The sequence below is a fragment of the Lepisma saccharinum genome, chromosome 2, assembly GCF_977018435.1.
Source record: "Lepisma saccharinum chromosome 2, izLepSacc3.1, whole genome shotgun sequence".
Taxonomy (NCBI): domain Eukaryota; kingdom Metazoa; phylum Arthropoda; class Insecta; order Zygentoma; family Lepismatidae; genus Lepisma; species Lepisma saccharinum.
The window spans coordinates 84,937,109-84,959,304 of record NC_139230.1 but is presented as its reverse complement, the minus strand read 5'-3'; the positions used below and the strand labels follow the sequence as shown (position 1 = coordinate 84,959,304).

At 40.2% G+C, this 22,196-nt stretch overlaps 1 protein-coding gene across 1 annotated transcript in view; it reads left to right on the top strand.

The window, feature by feature from the left end:
* Positions 1-22,196, top strand: part of LOC145984077 (protein arginine N-methyltransferase 6-like) — a 148,510-nt gene that overhangs the window by 19,702 nt on the left and 106,612 nt on the right. The window contains exon 2 of the mRNA XM_083117467.1: positions 10,175-10,308. Coding sequence (XP_082973593.1) covers positions 10,175-10,308 — 134 coding nt within the window. The remainder of the gene's footprint in view (positions 1-10,174; positions 10,309-22,196) is intronic.

The following is a 22,196-nucleotide window of genomic DNA, read 5'->3' as shown; positions in this document are numbered from 1 at the left end:
TCCCCATTTACCAATCTAGAGAGGAATTGTAGGCAAACATAAATGATCACAAAATATCGTGGAAAATTACACTGCTGCAATTCAGAAAAATTATCACATTAACACATAATAACTACATGTAACAAACTACATCGTCTACTATATGCTTCAACACTAGTTCTTTTTTTGGTATCAAATAATAGATTCGTTACTTTAGTGTTTTACTTTACGCAAAGTTTATAAACAAAAGGAGAGGCACAGAATTGTATGAAAGTTTCGAAGAATACTTTTGAGTAACAAATTTATTTATATCCAATAATGAACAAGAAACAGTAAATTTCTCCAATAACAACAATATAAAAAGGATAGTTTTATGACGTACAATTCTAATTTTACGTATCCTTTTTGAACTTCCTTCGAACTACAACATTAACAATTCCTGACTGTCATTCTTTGTCTTGTCATTAGACATAGCAGTGATTATATACATGCGTTTTACGCAAAATTACAAAGTTCCAGCGAATGCTAATACGCCCACGAGTTCCAATTGAACCTCATTACTTAATACTGGTAGTAATTCTGAACATATCAAGGAATTTTGAACATTACAATTTATCGATATATTAACCTCTTATATTACGTATCATTTCCATCTCTCTTGACAATAAACAATCTTATAATTTCTATGACCATTTGATGCTCCCAGTAATTACTTATTTATTGGTGCCAGTCTCCGTGTGCGTCTTATTTTTACATTTTTTTAGAAAATCGCAATTATAAATAGCAAATAGCTCGCGTACGCCAGGGTCTACGCTTGCAATTAAGGCGAAAAATGCCGCAAGTTCATTTGCGTTACTATTAACGTGCAATCCAAAAGATAGTTTGACACTAGGGGAGTGACGAAGTGCTGTAATAACGATTTTGAAGCGATTAGCCCTTTTCGTCGATTCGTCGTTTAGTCCTAATACACTCTTTCTTTATATTTTCGATCCGGTTAAATTAAACATATTCCAACCCATCACAGTGCGCGAACTTGCATTCTTTTGCAATCAAAAGGAGGGAGAAAACAACACAGTACATACCTCCATTAGATTTCGCATAGAGTACCAAACAGCAATCTCTCACAACCAGGTACGGCAAGACACTACAAGTCGTGGCTTCCTTCCCGTCTCGCCTTCAAGATATTGGAGTCACACATAGGAACATCTCTGGGTTCGTATTCAATCACCAACATGGATACTAATTCGTGTTACTGGAGAAAACACCCAAATCAAACTGGGCAATGAGCACCTTGGTACAATCGTCAAACGCACCCTTCCATAAAACTGCTTCGCGATATAAGGTCCAATGCTTGTGGAGAGAGAAAACTAATTCTTTGTGCGCGCAAAAAGGGAAGAATTCAAAATTGGGTTAAGTCTCGCCAGCGAGGCAACTTGCACACTTAACCCTGCGGCGCACGTAAAATTCTCTCTCACACTCGTGACGCAAAGTCACGTCGTTCTTATCGCGATAATTGCAGGATCGGAACTGCTGCTTTCTGCTCGGGAAGCAAGCACGGAGCGAGGGGTCAGTGGAGACCTCTAGCGTAATAAATTATAATCCAGGGAAACAAACAAGACGCAAAGCGTACGAAGGAAATGAGAAATTGTGACGTTTTTCTACGCGAAAATACAAATGCGTAGAAAAAAAAACGTCACAATTTTCACTTATGAAATATAGGAACCCTAATTCAACTAAAAGTTGAACCCCCCCCCCCCATTATGTGAGCTACATATATGCCCATGAGTGCGGGACTTTCCTGGTGATCATAGGTTTAACCGTATTACCTCCGTAAATGATCTCGAGGATTTGTTGAAGGCCTGAATCTTCCATTAGATAACCAACACATGGATTTGTTGAAGGCATGGATCTTCCATTAGATAACCAACACATGGATTTGTTGAAGGTCTGAATCTTCCATTAGATAACCAACACATCTCAGGAAACTCATCTTGATATGAAGACCACCCAGCCTTAATATGGGCTGCTTCAAAGGACTATGAGAGTTCTCATTGGCTACGTTACAGAGTGCTTTTAGAAATATTGGTGTATCAAATGTGATGATGTTTGTGTGATTTACCTATGATTGCCCACAAATATAGTGCAATGTGGATTGAATGCATCTCTGGAAGTAAAGAAATTGCTTGTTTCCTTGGATGATCACCTTTTTCGATTATTTGCCACAGGACCTGCCATAGACAGACTCATGGTGTGTCATCCATACATGTTTGTGATTGTCCATTCATCCATCCTTATTTTCGTGATTAGTCAAAAGTGACACATAAAGTAATATGAAGTAAAACAAATCAAATCAATCTGAAAAAGCCATAGCCAGAGGCACAAGGGTTCATTTCATAGTTTATGCAGTACTCTTCATACTACTTGGAGAAACAAAGTGCATTGTAAGTGAATATATTTCTGAGACATATTCAATAATAGTTGGCCTGCTCAATTCATAAGTAGACGCTAATGTAAGTTCAAGCTCTTTGAGGTGCTGAAATTTTTATCTACATTTGGTTCAACTCTGAAAAATAACAGGATATTGCTCTGCTATGGGGCTGCAATACATTAGGATCATGGACGTCCGGAAGGAGGGCAAGGGAGGTGAGGGGGGGGGTACAGTCCCCTGCTGGAAAATGAGTCAACCAAAAATTAAGTATTTCACACATATTATTTCAATATTTTCATAATTATATGTGTTAATTGTTGCATTAACATGATATATTCAAATTGAAGAAATATTTTTTGAGGCGGACAACACTATTATGGGGAGAAATTTGCCTTGTTTGCCCCCCCCCCCACCTCCTGGACAAAAACCTTGCTTGCCCCTCCCTGGAAAAAATCCTGCAGACGCCCATGATTAGGATCCTCGATATTCTTTGAAATTTCATTAAATTCGAGCGTATTGGGAAGTGGAGTTGTTTACATCTTCAAAGACTTAACGCATATGTTCTCCTTTTGCTGTATCAGGGGTAACACCTGTGCTACAAGTGCACATCTGTATTTAGAGGAAATTATGAAATTTAACATCTTAGCACCAGGTATCTACGAAAAATTCTGCAATGGACTCTAAGGCAAAGAGACCAGTCTAGAACCATATTTTATCGTACCATATTAGTTCAATGTATTGACAGTGGCGGCGATTAGGGGTGCGGGGCATAGGGAACAGTGTTGCCCCCCCTTCCATGCACACTTTTTCTCCCGCACTATGGCCTCTTAATGCTAATTCATGTCTACCAGTGGATTTGACCCAAAATCATCTGCCCTAATTCCATTTTAAATACGATTCTCTCTAATTGCCAAAAAGTAAGTAGAAAGTAAATTGACTTTGCCCCTCCCCTTCTCACTCGGTTAAGACACCTACTAGATGCTACAGTATGCATACATTTTTAAACAACATCTGAGAAATGCAAGTAATCGAAACACTGCCGAAAACAATATATTACGTTCTCAACAATATCATAAGAAATTGAACACTTAAATTTAGGGAAACACATGACTGTGCATTAAACTACATATCTCCTTAACCCCTGACTCTAAAGGCACGAAACAAAAACCAATCTCTGGAGGAAATTACAAGCCATGAATTTAGTTCAGTGACTTTAGGGTGTAAATTACATAGTTTCTTTAATATTTGCGGTTTTTTGTGAAGAAAACAAACTTTTACGCTAATTCTAAAAATTAAAGAAAACATTTGAATCTTTCTAATTCAATTAATATTTATGGTAGCTCTATCAAACAAAAACCATAATTTAGCAAATTTTCTGCTCTTTCATATTGGTTATCTTCACGTGTTGCGTACAATGCACAGTTTTCGAGATATTAATATTTTTTAAATTTTTAGGGTGAATTTTTGCCGCCATTTTCCAAGATGGCGGATTTTCCTCAAATACTTGTATGGCAGATATTTAATATATTATTCACTATACCATTTCGCACAATCGGGCATGAAAAACATTTGTGTTGCAATTATTTCCAGGTTAGGCCGTTTTTCCTATTAGTTTCCTCTACTATAAGTCAAACTATACTTAATACACCCCAAAACCTGAATACAAATACTTTTTGCTGAACACAAAGTAAAGGGGTTTGGTGCTAATTTTAAATGAGAGTTTTCTGAACTTTACTCAAGAAGACTTTTAAAACGTTGGATATAATTTTTAATTTTAGAAGTAGTTGAAGAAAGAATAGCATCACTGATATACAGGGTGATTCTAAAGGTATAGTACAAACGAAAACCACAGATACCTCCCATGAAATAGAGACGAAAGTTCCCCTTCCACTTTGCCGAGAGATGCCTCCGTGAGGAGCTAGACAACGCCGAAAACGTGTGAAAATGAACTTCACACCTCTGTACAGCCAGTACCAGTGAAGATAGAAAGGCGGAACAAACAAAGTCAAAAGGAACACCAAAGTCGCCCATCCGAAAAACACTAGGCGGCAGCTGCGCAACGCATGCGCATGGGGTTACACAAAGGAAATAGGAGTGTCCCGCAAGACAAGTGAAGGGAAAGGGTAGCGATCGACAACGGTAGGGAGAAAAGAAGCTATGAAGCATGCAGTAACAATTGCACAGCGGGAAACAAACACCATGACTGAAGCAGTGCAATCGAGAAAAGTAGTGCGGGGTTGCAGAACCACGGGAGGACGACGTAGGATGTAAAAACACACCGAGAATGCAAGCAAAGTGGTCCGTGACACTCGACAGGCAACAGACGCGTACATGGTTCGGGGCAGAAATGGCGGCGCTGGCGGTGCAGCACAAGGGGAGTCCCCAAAAGACAGTGGGGAGACACCGCAGCAAGAACAAAGCACGGTGCAACAAAAGAGAAAGAGAACCGTATGGGGAATGGTACCTGCCAAGGAGACAACAAATACGGGACGAGGGATTCCCCGTAGCAGCACCGAGGGGATGTCACGCAGAGGTCATGCGCCAGCAGGACAAACACAGCAACTACGGTCACAGGACGTTATTGCTAATGAAAGGTGCACGTACAGATAGGACCACATACCCCGTACTGACGTTGTAACAAACATCGTGATGGGGCCCAATCAGCCTCTTAGAAATGAAGCCGGAGGCACATCGCTGGGTGGAAGCGGGCGAAAGGCTGCTGGAGTGTCGTACGGACCCCACCACTCCATACGGAGGACGACACTAATGGACGAGGTCGGAATATTTCCATCCCGATCACCAGGTCCACCGTTCCCAGACCTGACGCAGCTGCTTGCTTCCGAGCGCAACCCCAGCTGAACAACTAGAGTCCCTCCTCGGCCGCAGCCTTTCGCTCCGAAACCAATCGTGGCCTCACACCACCGCAGCCGCACACTGCCGCGTTGGTGTGAGACCGGGCCGAGCAAGGCTGGACAGATAAACTGCGTGGGACAATCGTGCAATGAAGCTACGTGGGGGTATGCACGTCTGTTCAACTGCTGGGTTACCCCACATTTGTGTACACAAACACCACACGATCGTACGTAGTGCTCCCCGTCGGCTCGAGCAAGACGGACGAAGTATGTGTTGTGGGTGAATGGGGCAAGAATGAAGGACGCTACATGTGTTCCACGATGACAAGGCCCCAGAGTACATGGCCCCACCTGACGGCAGTGGTCAGGTAGTGAAGAGCACAGGCACGGGTGGCTCAGGAACGTCAGCTGATTGTACCACAGCGCCATGCGGACGTGTGGGCTGATTGGAAGTGCAGCGTCAGGGAGCGTGTCAGTGAAAGAGCCGGTGCGGTGGTGGTGTGCTTGATGTACGACAATTGAGTACGTTGTTTTGAAGCCGTTGTGACCAGTGTGTGTGTGTGTGTGTGCCACCTGTGCACTGCAGTACAGTATTCCATAATTGGCACTATCCTCACCATACCATGGAACGCTACACATTTGTAGAACTGAGGGACATGCATTTTGTCTACGGCCTTGCAGATGGCAATGGCCGAGCAGCTGCACGCCTTTATCGCGGACGGTATCCGGAGAGGCGACAACCCGACAGCAGGTTGTTTTCGAACGTGCACCGTACCCTTGGTGAATCGGGTGTGTTACGTGCAGGCCATCATGTCGGTCACCCAAGACAAGTGCGCACTGCGGCGGTCGAGGAGGACGTACTTGCTCGCGTGGACGACACACCATCCACTAGCACCCGTAGCATTGCACGTGCAGTGGGAGTATCACAGTCGACAGTGTGGCGTGTCCTTCATGATGATCTTCTGTATCCCTATCATCCACAGTGAGTCCACGCGTTGCAGGCTGGGGATTACCCACGATGTGTGGAATTCTGTCAACGACTGTTGCAGTTTTGTACCGACGATCCCCGTTTTTTGCGCCATGTGCTTTTCACGGACGAGGCAGCATTCACCCGTGAGTGCATCTTCAAATGCCGAAACAGCCATGTGTGGGATTATGAAAATCCACATGCAGCAGTCGAGGTGCACCATCAGACCCAGTTTGCAGTGAATATCTGGGCAGGTATCATCGATGAACAGATTATCGGTCCATACCTGCTGCCACCACGTTTAAATGGCCGCCTCTATCGCACCTTTCTTGCATCAGTCCTTCCAGAGCTGCTAGAAGATGTACCCCTCAACGTGCGACATCGCATGTGGTTTCAATTGGATGGAGCGCTTGCACATTTTGATGGCACAGTGCGAACCCTTTTGCACCATACCTACCCACAGCGCTGGATCGGCAGAGAGGGCCCCGTCCCCTGGCCCGCCCGTTCGCCTGACCTCACACCAATGGATTTCTTCTTGTGGAGCCATGTGAAAACACTCGTCTACGAGACCCCGGTGCCTGACAAGGAAACATTGGTAGCGCGGATACTTGCAGCATCGGCCGAGGTGTGTACCATGCCAGGGATTTTTGATAGGGTTCGCCAGAATTTCCTGCGACGCTGCAATGCCTGCATTGAATGTGGTGGTCGTCAATTTGAGCAACTTTTGTAACAACGTCAGTCCGGGGTACGACTACGTACTACGTACTATTCCTATCTGTAAGTGCACCTTTGCGTGGCAATAAACCTCCTGTGCCCGTAGTTGCTGTGTTTGTCCTGCTGGCGCACGACCTCTGTGTGACATCCCCTCGGTGCTGCTATGGGGAATCCCTCGTCCCGCATTTGTTGTCTCCTTGACAGGTACCATTCCCCGTCCGGTCCTCTTTCTCTTTTGTTGAACCGTGCTTTGTTCTTGCTGCGGTGTCTCCTCACTGTGTTTGGGGACTCCCCACGCGCTGCATGTGTTTGTTTCCCGCTGTGCAATTGTTACTTCATGCTTCATTGCTTCTTTTGTCCCTACCGTTGTCGATCGCTACCCTTTCCCTTCACTTGTCTTGCGGGACACTCCTATTTCCTTTGTGTAACCCCATGCGCATGCGTTGCGCAGCTGCCGCCTAGTGTTTTTCGGATGGGCGACTTTGGTGTTCCTTTTGACTTCGTTTGTTCCGCCTTTCTATCTTCACTGGTACTGGCTGTACAGAGGTGTGAAGTTCATTTTCACACGTTTTCGGTGTTGTCTAGCTCCTCACGGAGACATCTCTCGGCAAAGTGGAAGGGGAACTTTCGTCTCTATTTCATGGGAGGTATCTGTGGTTTTCGTTTGTACTATACCTTTAGAATCACCCTGTATGTGTTGTAAGATACGGCACTATTTTCCAATTTATTTTGTTTTGTATGCATGTTCGAATGTAAAATTCAAACATTGAAAATTATACTATTACTTTCTATTTACAAAAAATATACAACACATATACACACATACTGTGTAGATATATTTAATAATTATAGCAACCTTCTTCCTATTGTTCTATGTGTAACACCATCATTATAATACCAGGGTGGCAACATACCTGGGAAACCTGGAAAACCAGGAAAAGTCAGAGAATTTCAGAGGTAAAATAAAACCTAGAAATTTCAGGGAATTTTAATTTGATTGACAAATATTTCTTTGTTGAACTGTTTGTGCAATGCATTGAATCTGCCAGGCATTTGCATTCAAAGAGGTCGTAATGAAGCACTGCACGTCAATGTGAAATCTTTGCAGCTCTTGATGTCAACTTTTAGGTCCCTATTATGCATCAGACACAACCATGGTGCCAGAAACAAGTGATGGGAAGTGGGGAGGTGGAGGAAGAGAAATTTCCAGATAAGCAAAATCATTTGATGAACCTCTAAATATCTCATGCAAAATGTATTGACATCATTTTTCCTTGTCTGTATATGGGGGCAGAGCTGCCGACTAGAAGATTGGGGGGGGGGGGGGGGGAGAAGGCTAGCACTAGCATAGTTCGACGGTTGTCTGACACCATAGTATGGCATGATGTCGGGCATTATGAAGGAACATGTCATATGTTGTGCTAGGACATTTTTTGGGATGAATATTTAACTCCATTGATGCACACAATTTTTGTGAGATATCGCCATTCATCAACTAATGTCGAATTGTGACAAAATGTCTCACTATGGCATAAAAATGCATGCATGGCACTCTTATGCATCCAATTTTTTGTGTGATGTGGTATGTCATTTCTTCGAGCAAACTTTCAGGTCAGACATAGCTGTCAACATTAACCATTCTGCAACATCGAACAAAAATTGCATACATAAACAGAGCCGTAGACTGCTATGCTACTGCAAGGATGTCGCTGGAATATTATTGGCTTACTTTACCTTCTTTAATCTGGCATTTAACATGAATGTGTCCTCCCAGCATACTGGTTTTGCACAGGTAAATGCACATTTGCAATGACACTTACATGTTATTCAAAATCAAGAATTCAGCAAATCAGGATATTTCTAGTGAATAATATCATGTCAAAGTGAAACAGAAATGTTATAAAAAAGTTGACAACCTCAGTTTTCTTCTACACTCGCATTGCAAGACCCACTGTTGCTGTGTTTACCTACAAAGAAACTTGTGGTCAAACAGCCAACTAGGCCTGCTGCTGTGACCCTGTTTGGGCAACATGCAGCAACCTTAGAATTCCTCTTCCCCAAAGTGGCCAGCAGGGTCACATAGTTTTGTAAAAATAATCATTCTGCACTGTGAATGGGGCCAGAAATAGCTTGGCCTGGGTACAGTACTGTTCTAAATAGACTTCCTTCACAGCACTGCTACTGCACCACATTACAGTCACATACCACCTCTTCCTATCTGCATATGCATGTTGTCCTCCAACCACAAGCTCCACATTCGAAAGCCTCCAGAACTTACTTTCTGGATGCGCCTCATATATAAGTATAAACTTATGGACTCTGTTTTCAACAGCATGTTCCTGTTTTAATATTTGATTAACTAAATCAGATGCCTGCCAGAGACCTAGGTTCGAGTCCTGGTCAAGCCTGTATTTTTCGCTCAAAATTTCTATGTAGTACATCTCCTGTGTGTGCCTAATCTTCAATAATTAACATCTCTAGGAGGAACCAGGCAACGTCGAAGTCTACTGTGTTTCAAAGGCAACAGACCCCTTTGCTGTAGCACTGGCAGAGACGATTCCACGCAGGTAAAACAGCGATAGCGAAAAATCAGCAAGGCCAGGCCGGCTTGGCAGCTCTGTGGTTAGAGCAATGGCACGGTATGCCAGAGACCCGGGTGTGAGTCCTGATCGAGCCTGCATTTTTTGCTGAAAATTTCTACATAGTACATCTCCTGTGTGTGCCTAATCTTCAAGAAGTCTTTAATTTTTTTTTTACAATTCTGCTCTGTAACGTACTGGACCCAAGGCTTTTAAAATGCACAGATAAGTATGCAAGCAACCATTTGCCCATGATCCGATCACATTTTTGGATCATATTGTGGGGATAAAACTTTTTTTCAAAATTGTGCAATATTATCCAAGATATCATAAATTAAACTTTTATGCAAACCATTTATAATGTAAGTTTTCCATGTGATTTTATGTCAGTTTATTGTTTCTCACATTATGATATATGATTTTTTCCCATTTTTTTGTCTGGTAGAAGACATGTCATATACTGTATTTGGCTGCTCTTAGATGGTGCTCAAGAGCCATTTTGCCACACTCATCACATCTGGATTTAGAAATATTTCAAGGTGGTCTCACGTTCGCTTCCCATGGTCTAGCCATGTGATTTTGTAAGAATATGTATGAATAGAATACCTTATGTTATAAGGTTTTAATTTTACGTTTGGTCTGATTCAACGTTTAGGTCATATGAGGGATTAGATATCCACCAAATGATGATTCAAGATTATGCTCGTACTCAGACATACAGAGAAGCTATCCTAAAGAATTTTGAACTTTTCTATGAGAAAACTATTGCAGATATTGGCTGTGGAACAGGTAAGCTTCTATATTCATTGTATTTTCATGGATATTGACTGATTTTGAAAGTATCAGACTGTACTAACATTTGTATGTGAAATGACTAACTAACTCTCTAGCCTTCTTAAACCCAAAGGTTTATGGATGTAGCAACACAAACCTTCCATCTGTCCCTATCCTGGGCAAGATCAATCCAATCTTTTCCATCCTTACTGATTTCTTTTAGGTCCATCTCAATGTTATCCCTTTATCTTAGTCTTCCTACTGGTGTCTTACCATCAGGTTTCCCAACAAGAATCCTGTAGACTCATCTTTCCTCTCCCATTCGTGCCACATTGCCTGCCCACCTAAGTCCCATGTGGTCCTCCTTCCTTTTATCCACTATATACTAATATAGATATGCTAATATACTAATATAGTATAGTATATTAGATATACTAATATACAGGGTGATTCTAAAGTCATTATACATTTTGTGTTTAAACAGGTTTTATTGCACCATATTCAATTGTACTGAAACATACATCACAACAGCCCACAGAATCAATACATTTCAATGTGACCACCTTGCACGTCAAGACACAACCCCCAGTGCTCCACGACAGATCGAAAAACTCTCTCCAGGATAACGGGTGTAATCGCAGCAGCTGCAGCCCGAATCCATTGTTTGAGTTGTTGAATGCTCTGGATCTTCACCTGGTAAACCTGAGACTTGATGAACCCCATGCAAAAAAAAGTCTAAGGGTGTCAGATCTGGTGGGCGGGTGAGCCCACAACCTTGGCATATCATGACCAATCCATCTACCTGAAAAAAACATGATTCACGTAGTCCTAACAATTAGGGCAAAATGGGGTGGCGCCCCATCCTGTTGAAAAACAACTGTGTCCCTAATCCCATCAGATACCAACTGGTGCTCCACAAATGTTCCAACATATCGAGGTATGTGCGTCCGGTCACAGTTGCTTCAGTGAACATGAAGGGGCCGTACATCTTTGACCTCATTATCCCCAACTACACATTCACTTTGGGTGTGTCTCGTTGCCACTATTGCAGTGCACGTGGTTGTTCCTCTGCCCAGATCCTACAGTTGTGTGTATTCACATGCCCACAGGTGTGGAATGTGGCTTCATCGCTGAACAGGACATTCTGCATCAAATTGTCATTTTCCACAGCCTGTAGCAGGTCGTGACACATAGCTTCTCTGGCTGCATAGTCCTCAGCTTCAAGCTTATGCACAATCTGGATGTGGTATGCACGTTTCTTCAGCTTGTAACAGAGAGTTCTCCACACAGTGGTTTCGGAATCTCAAGCTCCCTACTAAGTCTCCTGGTCGAGGGGCTGGTGTTACGTGTGATTGTATAGTCTACACTTAGCACAGTTTCTGGCGTTATGGCCAGCCTCCCTGGACATTCTTCATCTGCAACACTACGAGTACACATGAATTTATTGACTAGGTGTTTTGATAGCCACCCTGGTGGGGTCTGCTCGCACCTGTTCATGAGTCATTGCATGCAGACGCGCAGCAACAACAGCTATTTGTTTTTCTATTGACAGCATTATATCACATTACCTGCAAGAACATAGTTTTCAGTCAGTATATCACGAAAATGTATAATGACTTTAGAATCACCCTGTATAATACTGATATAGATACATATAACATTCAATCAAAAAGCCAGCTTTGTTTTTCAACAACTGTACTCGCATTTAAATGTAGTTATGGGCTCTGAAATCAATCTCCCTTGTGGTAGCAAACAGATCTTAAGTATTAATACACATTTGTTAATAAGTGTAGTTGTGCATAATAAATGCATTTGTACACTTAATATTTTATGCAATCAACATTTATATTTGACATAGAGACACAAACATGTGACTGTTTATTATAAGCCCACTTTTTGCTCAGATAGGCCAACCAAAACTGGACCTGGTGGAGGCACATAATGGTTTGGATCCGACTTTAGACTGTAGGTCCCATCCCAAGTAACCTTTCTGTGCATAAGTTGGACTTAAAACAACAATTCAATCATAACTAAACCTACGTAAGCCAAGCATCAAGCTAACTTTGCAGCAGGTTTTTGCATATGTAGATCCAAAAGTGCATGCAGAATATAGTTCCACTGAGACGGGTTCCACTCTGACACAACTGCATACTTGCAAGAAAAGAGTTATTTAATTTGTAATATACAGACAAAATAATACATCCATTAGCAGGTATGGACTTGATCGGTTGCAATCACTGTGCAGACGAACTTGGATCCGCAGATTCGCCAACTGGGATCTCCCAATATGTTGAAGAATCGCTGAAGCTCAAGAGCGAGTCAAGCAAGACTGAATATGTTGCAGAGAGCATGGAATCCGTGATACCGGTGTTGCACATCCCACTATTTTAACCCTATGTTTATCGTGATTAATAATCGTGCTATACAGCATCGAGAATGGCTGAATCGAGGTCTCCTGTTGAGCATGCGGTTTTACCCGAGTGTTATTTTGGGCTTCATCCAAAGGGAAAAGCTCTTCAAAGTCAAGCATGTTGTTTTAAATACATATTCCTCCTTACGACAACAATATCAAAATAAAACAGGGCGTGAGGTGATTTGCCGTCAATGTGCGCACGAACTGTATCTCGGGTGTTGAAGGATTTGTGGTTTAAGTTTAGGAAGAGGAAACATTTGTTTGTTGTGTGACGACAATAAAATCTCCGCGGTATTAAAATAATTCGCCGTGAGAAGAAACATGTTTATTATTTGGACGTGACGTGTGTCAACTCGGTGGGGGGCGAGGGTCGTACATTAAATCAAACATGGAAGGATACCACCCTGCAAAACCACTGCCAGGGCTGAAGAAACTGACGAGAAAGGGGGAGGCTTATTGTTTCACCCACTTGCGGCAATGAAGGTGCATGTTTACTGTTCCATGCAAAGAAACGGAAGAGTGATTATCATCAAGAAATGGACAGACCAAGATTTGAATCCTGGTTTAGTGAAGTGATTCATAAATTGAAACCAAACAGAGTAATAGCAACAGACAATGCACTCCATTGTATATACAGGGTGGCTACTCACCGGGAATTCTGCGTGAATTATTGGCTCTAGGAATTATGAGTGAATTCTGCTTGAATTTTTCTCCATATACGTGAAAAATTGCAACTTTTATTAATCCAAATCCTATTGAATTTATACATATTGATAAATGCCCTGAGGCGAGATTTTCAAAGTTGAGTTTTTATTTTTATGGAGGAAGTAAATAATGTTGTGTGAAAAATAAAACAGAATTTTCTCGATCTGTTAACTTTGTTACTGTCCTTTGTTGAGCAATCTGACAGATGAAAGATTTTTGCAAGATAAAATTTCTCGAAGATGATTAGATAGATTTCAGTGTGAAATTTTTCGCAGGTTAGAATATATACCATAACATTTGTGTGACTTATGTTTGTAGATGTATTTCGAGTCTGAGTATTTGAAATGGCAAATGTAAACTAAGGACCTCAAATTAAATGTTTTAAATATACCGTTTAATTAAATTAGAATTTTCGGATACATTGGAATCAAACAGACACTTCATTTTGTTACTATATTTGTGTGTGCATATCAGTGGCACAACCACACTGGGGCGGGCAGCATTTCCCTGCCCTCCCAACCTTAAATGGAAATAAATTCTAAGGAGGGCAAGGGGGCAAACATTAATGGGCAAGGGCACCTGCAGAGGGCACAGAGGGGCAATTATCCCCCTCAATTTCAAATTTTATGCAAATAAAAACACATTTCATAAAATTTTCTCGCTCGCTTCGCTCGCAATGCCTGCTTTTCTTGGTCTTGTCAAGTTCAGAGCCGTAGCTAGGAAGCAGCAGGAGTCAGCCATGGCCACCGAACAATCTAATTGATAGAAGTTGTAAAAGAGAGAATGCCATAGTTCCTCGTGAAATTATTTCCACCCTATTAAATCAATATTGTTTTCAGTTTGCAAAAAGAATGAATTAAAAATTTCCTTGTTTGCTTCACTTGCAGTATGATTGTTTTCTGTAATGCATTGTAAATTACCAGAGAGAGAAATAAGACTTCTCTTATAATGGAGTTTGTCTTATATGCATGAACAATTGTTGGGAGGAGAAGGAGCGTGCACGTTTGAGAGACAATTTATATAATTTTTGCTGTTGGTTTGTTATGAGGTGGATGAATTGATTATGTAATGAATATAAATAATAGACCTATATGCTATATATATATATATATATATATATATATATATATATACACACACACATACAGGGTGGCGACAGACCTGGAAAACCGGGAAAAGTCAGGGAATTTGAGGTGTCAAAAAAAGTCAGGGAAATGTCAGGGAATTTCGTCTTCATTGACATCAAACACTCTTTGGAGGAAAATTGTTATAACTCTGGCACTATGGGAGCAATCTACTTCGGATAACTTTTGTTTTGCAGCTAAAACATCAGCGCATGCAACCAAGTACAATTCAAAACGCCGAACCGAGGAAGGGGGGTTTGGGGGCGCGACCACCGAATTTCAATTTTTTAAAAAAACATTTGGAGTTTGCCCCCTCTTCTCCCGCTGTTTTAGAGAGAAGGCACAAACCTTAGTATTCTCTTCAAAGAATGGACGTTTCCAAAGAGATTGTAACATGTTTCATGTTCAAGAAGAGGGGCTTGGTGGGGGGGGGCACGTCCCCCGAATTTCAATGGGAAAACATAAAAATTTGGAGTTTGCATCCTCTTCTCCCTTTATTTTGGGGAGAAGGTGCGAACTTTAGTATTCTTTTCAAAGAATGGACATTTCTCAAGAGAATGAAACATGTTTCATGTTCTTGGGTGCCATACAAGTTGAATAATAAGCCAAAATGTGATTTTTTTTATTCTTTACGAAAAATAATTAACTTGCATTTTTGGAGGAAAATTGTTATAACTCAGGCACTATGGAAACAGTCTACTTCGGATAAGTTTTGTTTTGAAGCTAAAATATCATAGCATGCAACCAAGTACAATTCAAAACGCCGAACCGAGGAAGGGGGGTTTGGGGGCGCGACCACCGAATTTCAATTTTTTTAAAAAAACATTTGGAGTTTGCCCCCTCTTCTCCTGCTGTTTTAGAGAGAAGGCACAAACCTTAGTATTCTCTTCAAAGAATGGACGTTTCCAAAGAGATTGTAACATGTTTCATGTTCATGGGTGCCATACAAGTTGAATATTCAGCCAAAATGTGAAGCTGTTTGGAAATGTGGCATGGATTTGTTGAGGAGGGGGTGGGGGATATTCATCAATATGAATTTCCCAGTCTTGCTCCAGACCTGTGTCAGAGTTTCCACGCAAACATAAGAGTATGAAGGTCCAAAAAGCACATTCATTTCGTAATCAACACCATGATACCATATGGTATCATCGGGCCAGTACGAACTTACTCTGATGATACCATATGGTATCGGGGGTGTAAAGGTTAAGCTTCTAAATATCACGTGGAAAATGCATTGAATTATCATTTTTTCTTGTCCGTATGGGAGTAGTAAGGGGACTTGTCAACAGATGGAGGGGATAAGAGCGGATGGCGCCATCCGATAGTTGTCGGACGTCGTAGTAAGGCAGTTTGTTGGGCAAACTGAAGGAACATGGAAACAAATAGGTTCCATTGATACATACGATTTTTGTCGAATATCGCCACCCGATAAAGTATCTCACTACAACATGCGACAGAAATTGCATGGACTGCAACATCCAATAAAAATCGAATGCATAAACGAGAAGAGCTTTAGACTGCAAATATGCTTCTGCAATTTTATTACTCTTCTGGCTCACTTCACCTTATTTAATGTAGTAGTCAGTGCTTACGAAGGTCTTCTTTCATCATCCTGACGTATTACTGGTTTCGCACAAGTTAACATACGTTTACAATGACATTGCACTATTCTTAGATATCAAGAAGAATCCAACCAAATGGGATATATATTGAATACTATCACGAAAAAGTGAAACATAAATCTGCATTGGTGAACGTTATAAAAATTGGCAAGTACATGCTCCCAACCTCAAATTTACTGCAACACTAGTATTGCAATGAAATTAATGCCACTCTCTGTCCTGTCTGTTTAAACGCATGAGAGATGGTCATTAATCTCTCACTGAGTAAGGTTAATGTCCAATATTATGAAATAAAATACTAATAATAAATACGTAAATATTTTAATATCATATTTACTCGAATCATTCAATCATAAAAGCAAATCACTTTCTTCAAGAATTGACTTTTATCTGCCAGCCCTGCTAAATTTTCACTTTCCATCTACTGATTTATATGAGGGGTGGCCAGGAAGTAATTTCCAATTTGTAGGGACATTGATTTTTTGCAAACGCCAAAACCGTGAAAAATGGTAATTGCTGCGAAGTTATGTTTAGGAATGTGCAGTTATGTCTGGACACATTTTTCGCCTGTTCGAAATATCGAAGTAATGCGAATTTGGCATAAAATACAAATTGATGGCGTTTTTAGCATTTTTTTAAAAAGAAATATCCTAAAACAACAAAACATTCCATGAAATCCAACATTCTTGTCTTTTCTAGGCTATGTTTGTGTACATAGAACATGCAAGTTTTCCAACATTTTACTCAAGAGTAAACTATAGAGTTATACGGTAATGGATTAATTCCGATCGCCACATTAAATCATGTATTTCCCACGATTTTTTTTTCCAACTTCTATCAAAACCATTTGCATTACGGAGCAAAGTGGCAGGGTTCTAACAGGAGATCGAGTGCGTATCTACCGTCACACGGGAGCCACATCTTCGTATTTGTCACACGAGATATGTTTTGAATTACCAAGCTAAGTGTGCACCATCAACATTTGTCGATCAAGTAATAATGGAGCTCAGTCCTTAGGTCGTCTGACTACTATGCGAGAGACCCGGGGCCGATCCCCTGCGAGGGAGAACCGGGATGTTTTCCACCTATTCAAACTGCTCCAGCGCCCACCCAGCATCATATGAAACTGGTACCTTGAGGAAACTTTGAGGGATAAAGGTAGCCAGGAGCATGGTGCTGATCAGATCGCTTCCACCTTCAACCGTGATCAAGAAAGTGTGGGGCCCTAACTCCACACCCCTACTATACACCTTCATGGAAAAGTGCATGGGAGCACTTTACTTTTACTTCCTCAAAAATCTGGTCCAACATATTAAACTGTCACGAAAATACGTAGACCATGTGACCTACAATTTAAAATAATAGTTTAAAAGCACAATGGAGTATTACGTTTCGGTATATTTGGCAGATAAATGTTCTAAAACAAAAACGCGAATTTTGGGAAACGTAACACTAACAAGTCAAAAAAAGATAATACCAATTTTTGGTGCATAATATATCGGTATCTGTCACGTATGATTGTTTGATTTAAATTTTTTGGGTGCGTCGCCACTTATAGTCATTATGCACCCTTCAGTATACAGGGGGAAAATTCAATTATCTAAAATCCTTACCTTAAAATTAAAAAAGGGGTATGGAAAATAACTTTCCCAAAATATCTTTCAAGATATCAAACTCTCACGAAGAATAGTAAGCCATGTGACTTACAATTTGAAACAGTAGTTTAAAAACACCATGAAGGTATAATTTCAGACATTTGCCAGAAAATGCGCTAAAATGAAAATGTGAATTTTGGGTAAAATAGCACTGAATAGTAAAAAATAAAAAATAAAATAAACCAATTTTTTAAAAAATAACAAAATATCAAAGTCCCTACTGATTAGGCATAATTGAAACAAGAATATCAGTTGTAATTTATTGCATTAGTAAGAATGAGTCCCTAACCAAATTTTCGGCATAATCACCACCATTGTTCTGGCATTTGTCGTAGCATGGCACTGAATTTTGTATGCCCATGGTATATGTGTCTTACAGCAAAGACTGGAACTATCTCTATCGCAATGTAGCTGTCAAATCCTTGCCCTGCCAGAAACCTCTTCAGTTAAGCAAAGAGATGAAAGTCTGTACATTCAAGCCCAGGGCTGTACAGGGAGTGGTCCAAGATCTCTCACCTGAAGTGATGCAAAGGGCCCGTGTGTACTCAGCTGTATGGGGTTGTGCACATTCGATTGGCCTTTCGTGAATTGTCTGCACCATCGTCTGACCATACTATCACTCACGACGTCTGGTCTGCACACCTCACACGATTGCTGGTGGCTCTGTGCCGAATTCTGAGAGTGCAATGTAGGCTATATCGCAGTCGGTGGAAGACTGTATGAGAACTGCAATCTTTAACCTAGAACTGTCCTAAAACGGCTGCATTGTAACTGTACCAGATTACAGCTACATGCGACTTCTTCCTGCCTGCATGTGTGTGTGTCGCTCTCCGACCACTAGTGCTGCGTATAGGCACCATTGGAGCTTTTTTCAGGATGCCCCTCGTATATGAACTTTCAGAAGCTTTTATTGTTAGTGTTCCTGTTTTAATGTGTGGTTAGCTAAATCAGGTACCTATACAATGCAATTCTATAAATTGCTTGCGTTAAATTTCTAATACCTACATACCCTTTTCATCAGTATTAATGGTATAACTGCATGTTGTCAGTTTCACAGTACTTCACTTGGATATACTGTACTGAAGCAGAAATCCCATTGATAATGTAAGGAAATATGACACCTTAATTTGTTGGATTCAATTGTTTCACTTATATGAAAGAGTTAAGTTGTTTGCTTTACAGAGAAGAGAGAAGTAGCTTTAGCATCGAAAAATGAGTCTGCACTCATGGTTCTTGCAAGCAGAGGGTTCCAAACCTCAGTGGAAATATCAACATATAATAGCGAGAATGTATAAGGAGACTGATAAATTACAAATTGTATTTCTTAACCAATCACTCTTCACTCTTATCTCATTTAGTCGTAACTTTAAAAATAACCAAGTATTTTATTTTCAACTTACTGCATATGACAAAATTCTGTAATCCTTCCCTAGCTTGTGAATTGTAATAATTTTCCAAATTCACTATTTTGCAGTTTGAATTCAAATGATAGAGAAATTAAGTCAATTTCATAGAAGATAATATTGGTACTTAACAAAACCATACGTGGATCTGTACGAGTTTATTATTTCCGTTTACAAAAACATCAATTTAGTTTAGTTTGTAATTGTCAGGGAAAAATGTAAATTTTGTCCTGGAAAACCTGGAAAAGTCAGGGAATTTCATTTCTGCTTGTTTGTAGCTTGTATATATGTATTAAAGAAACTTTGAATACGTATATAATTTAGTGTTGGCATCAATTTTCTTATTTTACATCACTCCATTTTGAATATGTGTAAAACATATGTAGTACATGAAAGTTATGCATGTTATATGTACAAAAAGAATAATATTCAGAATGCATTTATCATTCATTTTCTACCATTCAAAACTACAGTTTCTGTACAGTCTTGGACACTGCTGGGTTGTAACTACCCTACTGAAGAAGCAGTGAAGCAAGCCCTCGATGTCTGACCACAAAGCACCTTGTGAGTAGACAACCCAAACAGCATTGCAATGCTGCGGCTTGTATACCAGTCACGGGTATACATCTTCGGAAATTGAGCAGTGATGCCAAAGAGAAATAATGATGAATAAAGATTGTCGGAAGTAATGTCTCGTGTTCTCGACATGAAATAATACTCGGTCCACGTTATGTTCCATTAATTAATGTTGTTTGAGAATGAACCTGACGGACTGGGATTATATTTTCATTCCTTGCATTACAGTAAAATTCTATATTTTACAATTACATTCATGCTTTGAACCAAAATACGTGCACACCACTCTTCTCACACACATGCATGTGAAAGCAAACACACACAGCTAAGTTTTAACTTCCAAGTGAATGTCCAAATAACATTGAATGGAGAAGCACGATGTGGGAAACATGGGATATTTCACAAAAAGAATGCATCTATTTTAGACATACGTGGTTTCTATTAATAGACAATTAAACAATTATCAGAGAAATTAAGATGCATTTGCTTTTTCAGGTGTTGAGGAAGGAAACAGACTGCCTGGGAAAAAAAGAACGTAATGTTATTGATAGTTTGTTGGTTAGCGTGCGGAGCTATCATCAACGAGGCCTGGGTTCGATCCCCACATTTTGATGAAAGGACACACATGAAATTTGATCTTTTAATGTATCAATTTGTTCTTCTATTAAGTCTTCTGTCACAAGAGGATATAGAGCTTCTCTAGCACAAAGACAAATATATGTAATATTTTCTCAAAAAAGTGTTAGGGGTTGTGAGGAGTGGTCGTGCTTTCTACGGCATTGAACTTCCATGCTCACGATCGCAGGTTCGACTCCAACTCTGCGCGAGTGCTCTTTTTCTTCCTTAGAAAATCACATGGGAACTATTAATGATTTCTGCTTTTTTATTTTTTTTATTTAACCAAACGATGCACACCTCTACCCGCATACATTCTGTGGTAAGCATGTATTGCCCTAGCTGCTAATGTGATACGCTAGGATGTCAGTTTTACATTGTGTTTTGTTAGATTTTCCCCTTTTTTGTTTTCTTTCTTTTGCATACAAGATTCAAGACAGATTTACGTACTGATTTGTATTGTTTGTTTAATGTCACATTTTTACAACTTTTAGCTAATCACGACGAGGAACCATTAACTTTTTGCAAGGTGTTATTGATATAGACTTGAAGATTAAAAGGAGAATTTCGAATGAGGTTTCTTGGAGTTCCATTCTGTGAGAACTCATGTGAGAATTTCATATTTCATCTAGAATGAGTAGAAAAACAGTATAAGGTTATAATATAATTATTTTCGTGTTGCACAAGCATATGCTTACCAGTTGAACCTTATAATTTTCATATTTGAATGTCAATAGTTATAGAAGAAGAAAATCATGTATTTGCTGCGCTTTTGCCCTCACAATATGACATTCGATATTTTATACACGGAAAACATAACTTTGCTTCACATAAGTACTTTTCACTTTATTAAAAGCAACTCATCCTTCCAGGGTTTGAATTCAACTCTTGCAAGCTACTAGGGATGGGCCGATACGAAATTTTGGCCGATACTGATAAAGTACCGATATAAAATTTACCAATACCGATAACCGATATTCTACCGATCCGATATAAAATTAGAAATGGTCCTTGAAGAACCTGAAAGGTTCATTGATCTCCTTAATAAATGTGTGTTTCAAGGGGACTGCAGTGCAAAACAAATTGCATACTTAGACATTTACTTTTTTAGAAAGTAGGGCATGGAGATTATCCATAAAAATTACAACGAAATGGCAGAATTTTGCACTAAATTATCAGATATTTATTGATATATTGGATCAGTAAAATAATCGGTAATTTTACCGATACACCGATATGCCTATATCGGCCGATACCGATAGAGTACCGATTAATCTGTCCCATCCCTACAACCTACTAATTTACCCAATCAAAATGTTAGTACCACAAAACGCATGCACTTTATCTGTACTGCGAAGGAAACCGGCAATCTTAATAGCTTCTTGCTGCCTGCTAGTAGACAGGTTCTCTACGTTAGACAGTGAGTCACATGGTCGGTTCTTATCATTGGAGCACAACCTTGGGCATGCAGAAACACACACCCACCAAAAGAGAGAAATCTAAGGAAGTTTTTTTGATTCGTGTGGAGAAACAGAACATAGCACAGGATATAACCAATCGAGAACATAGCACAGGATATAACCGATCGAGAACATAGCACAGGATATAACTGATCGAGGTTTGTTTTCAGCGTACTTTATAAAGGCAGAATGACGAGACGGGACATAGCAAATATAATGTGAGGCAATTATTTGTCCATTTTCCTATACTGGCAACTTTATTGCCTTTGCGGGAGTTATTCGTCATAGTAGCTGTTGCATTATTATTGAATTTCTTCAGTATGCTGACAA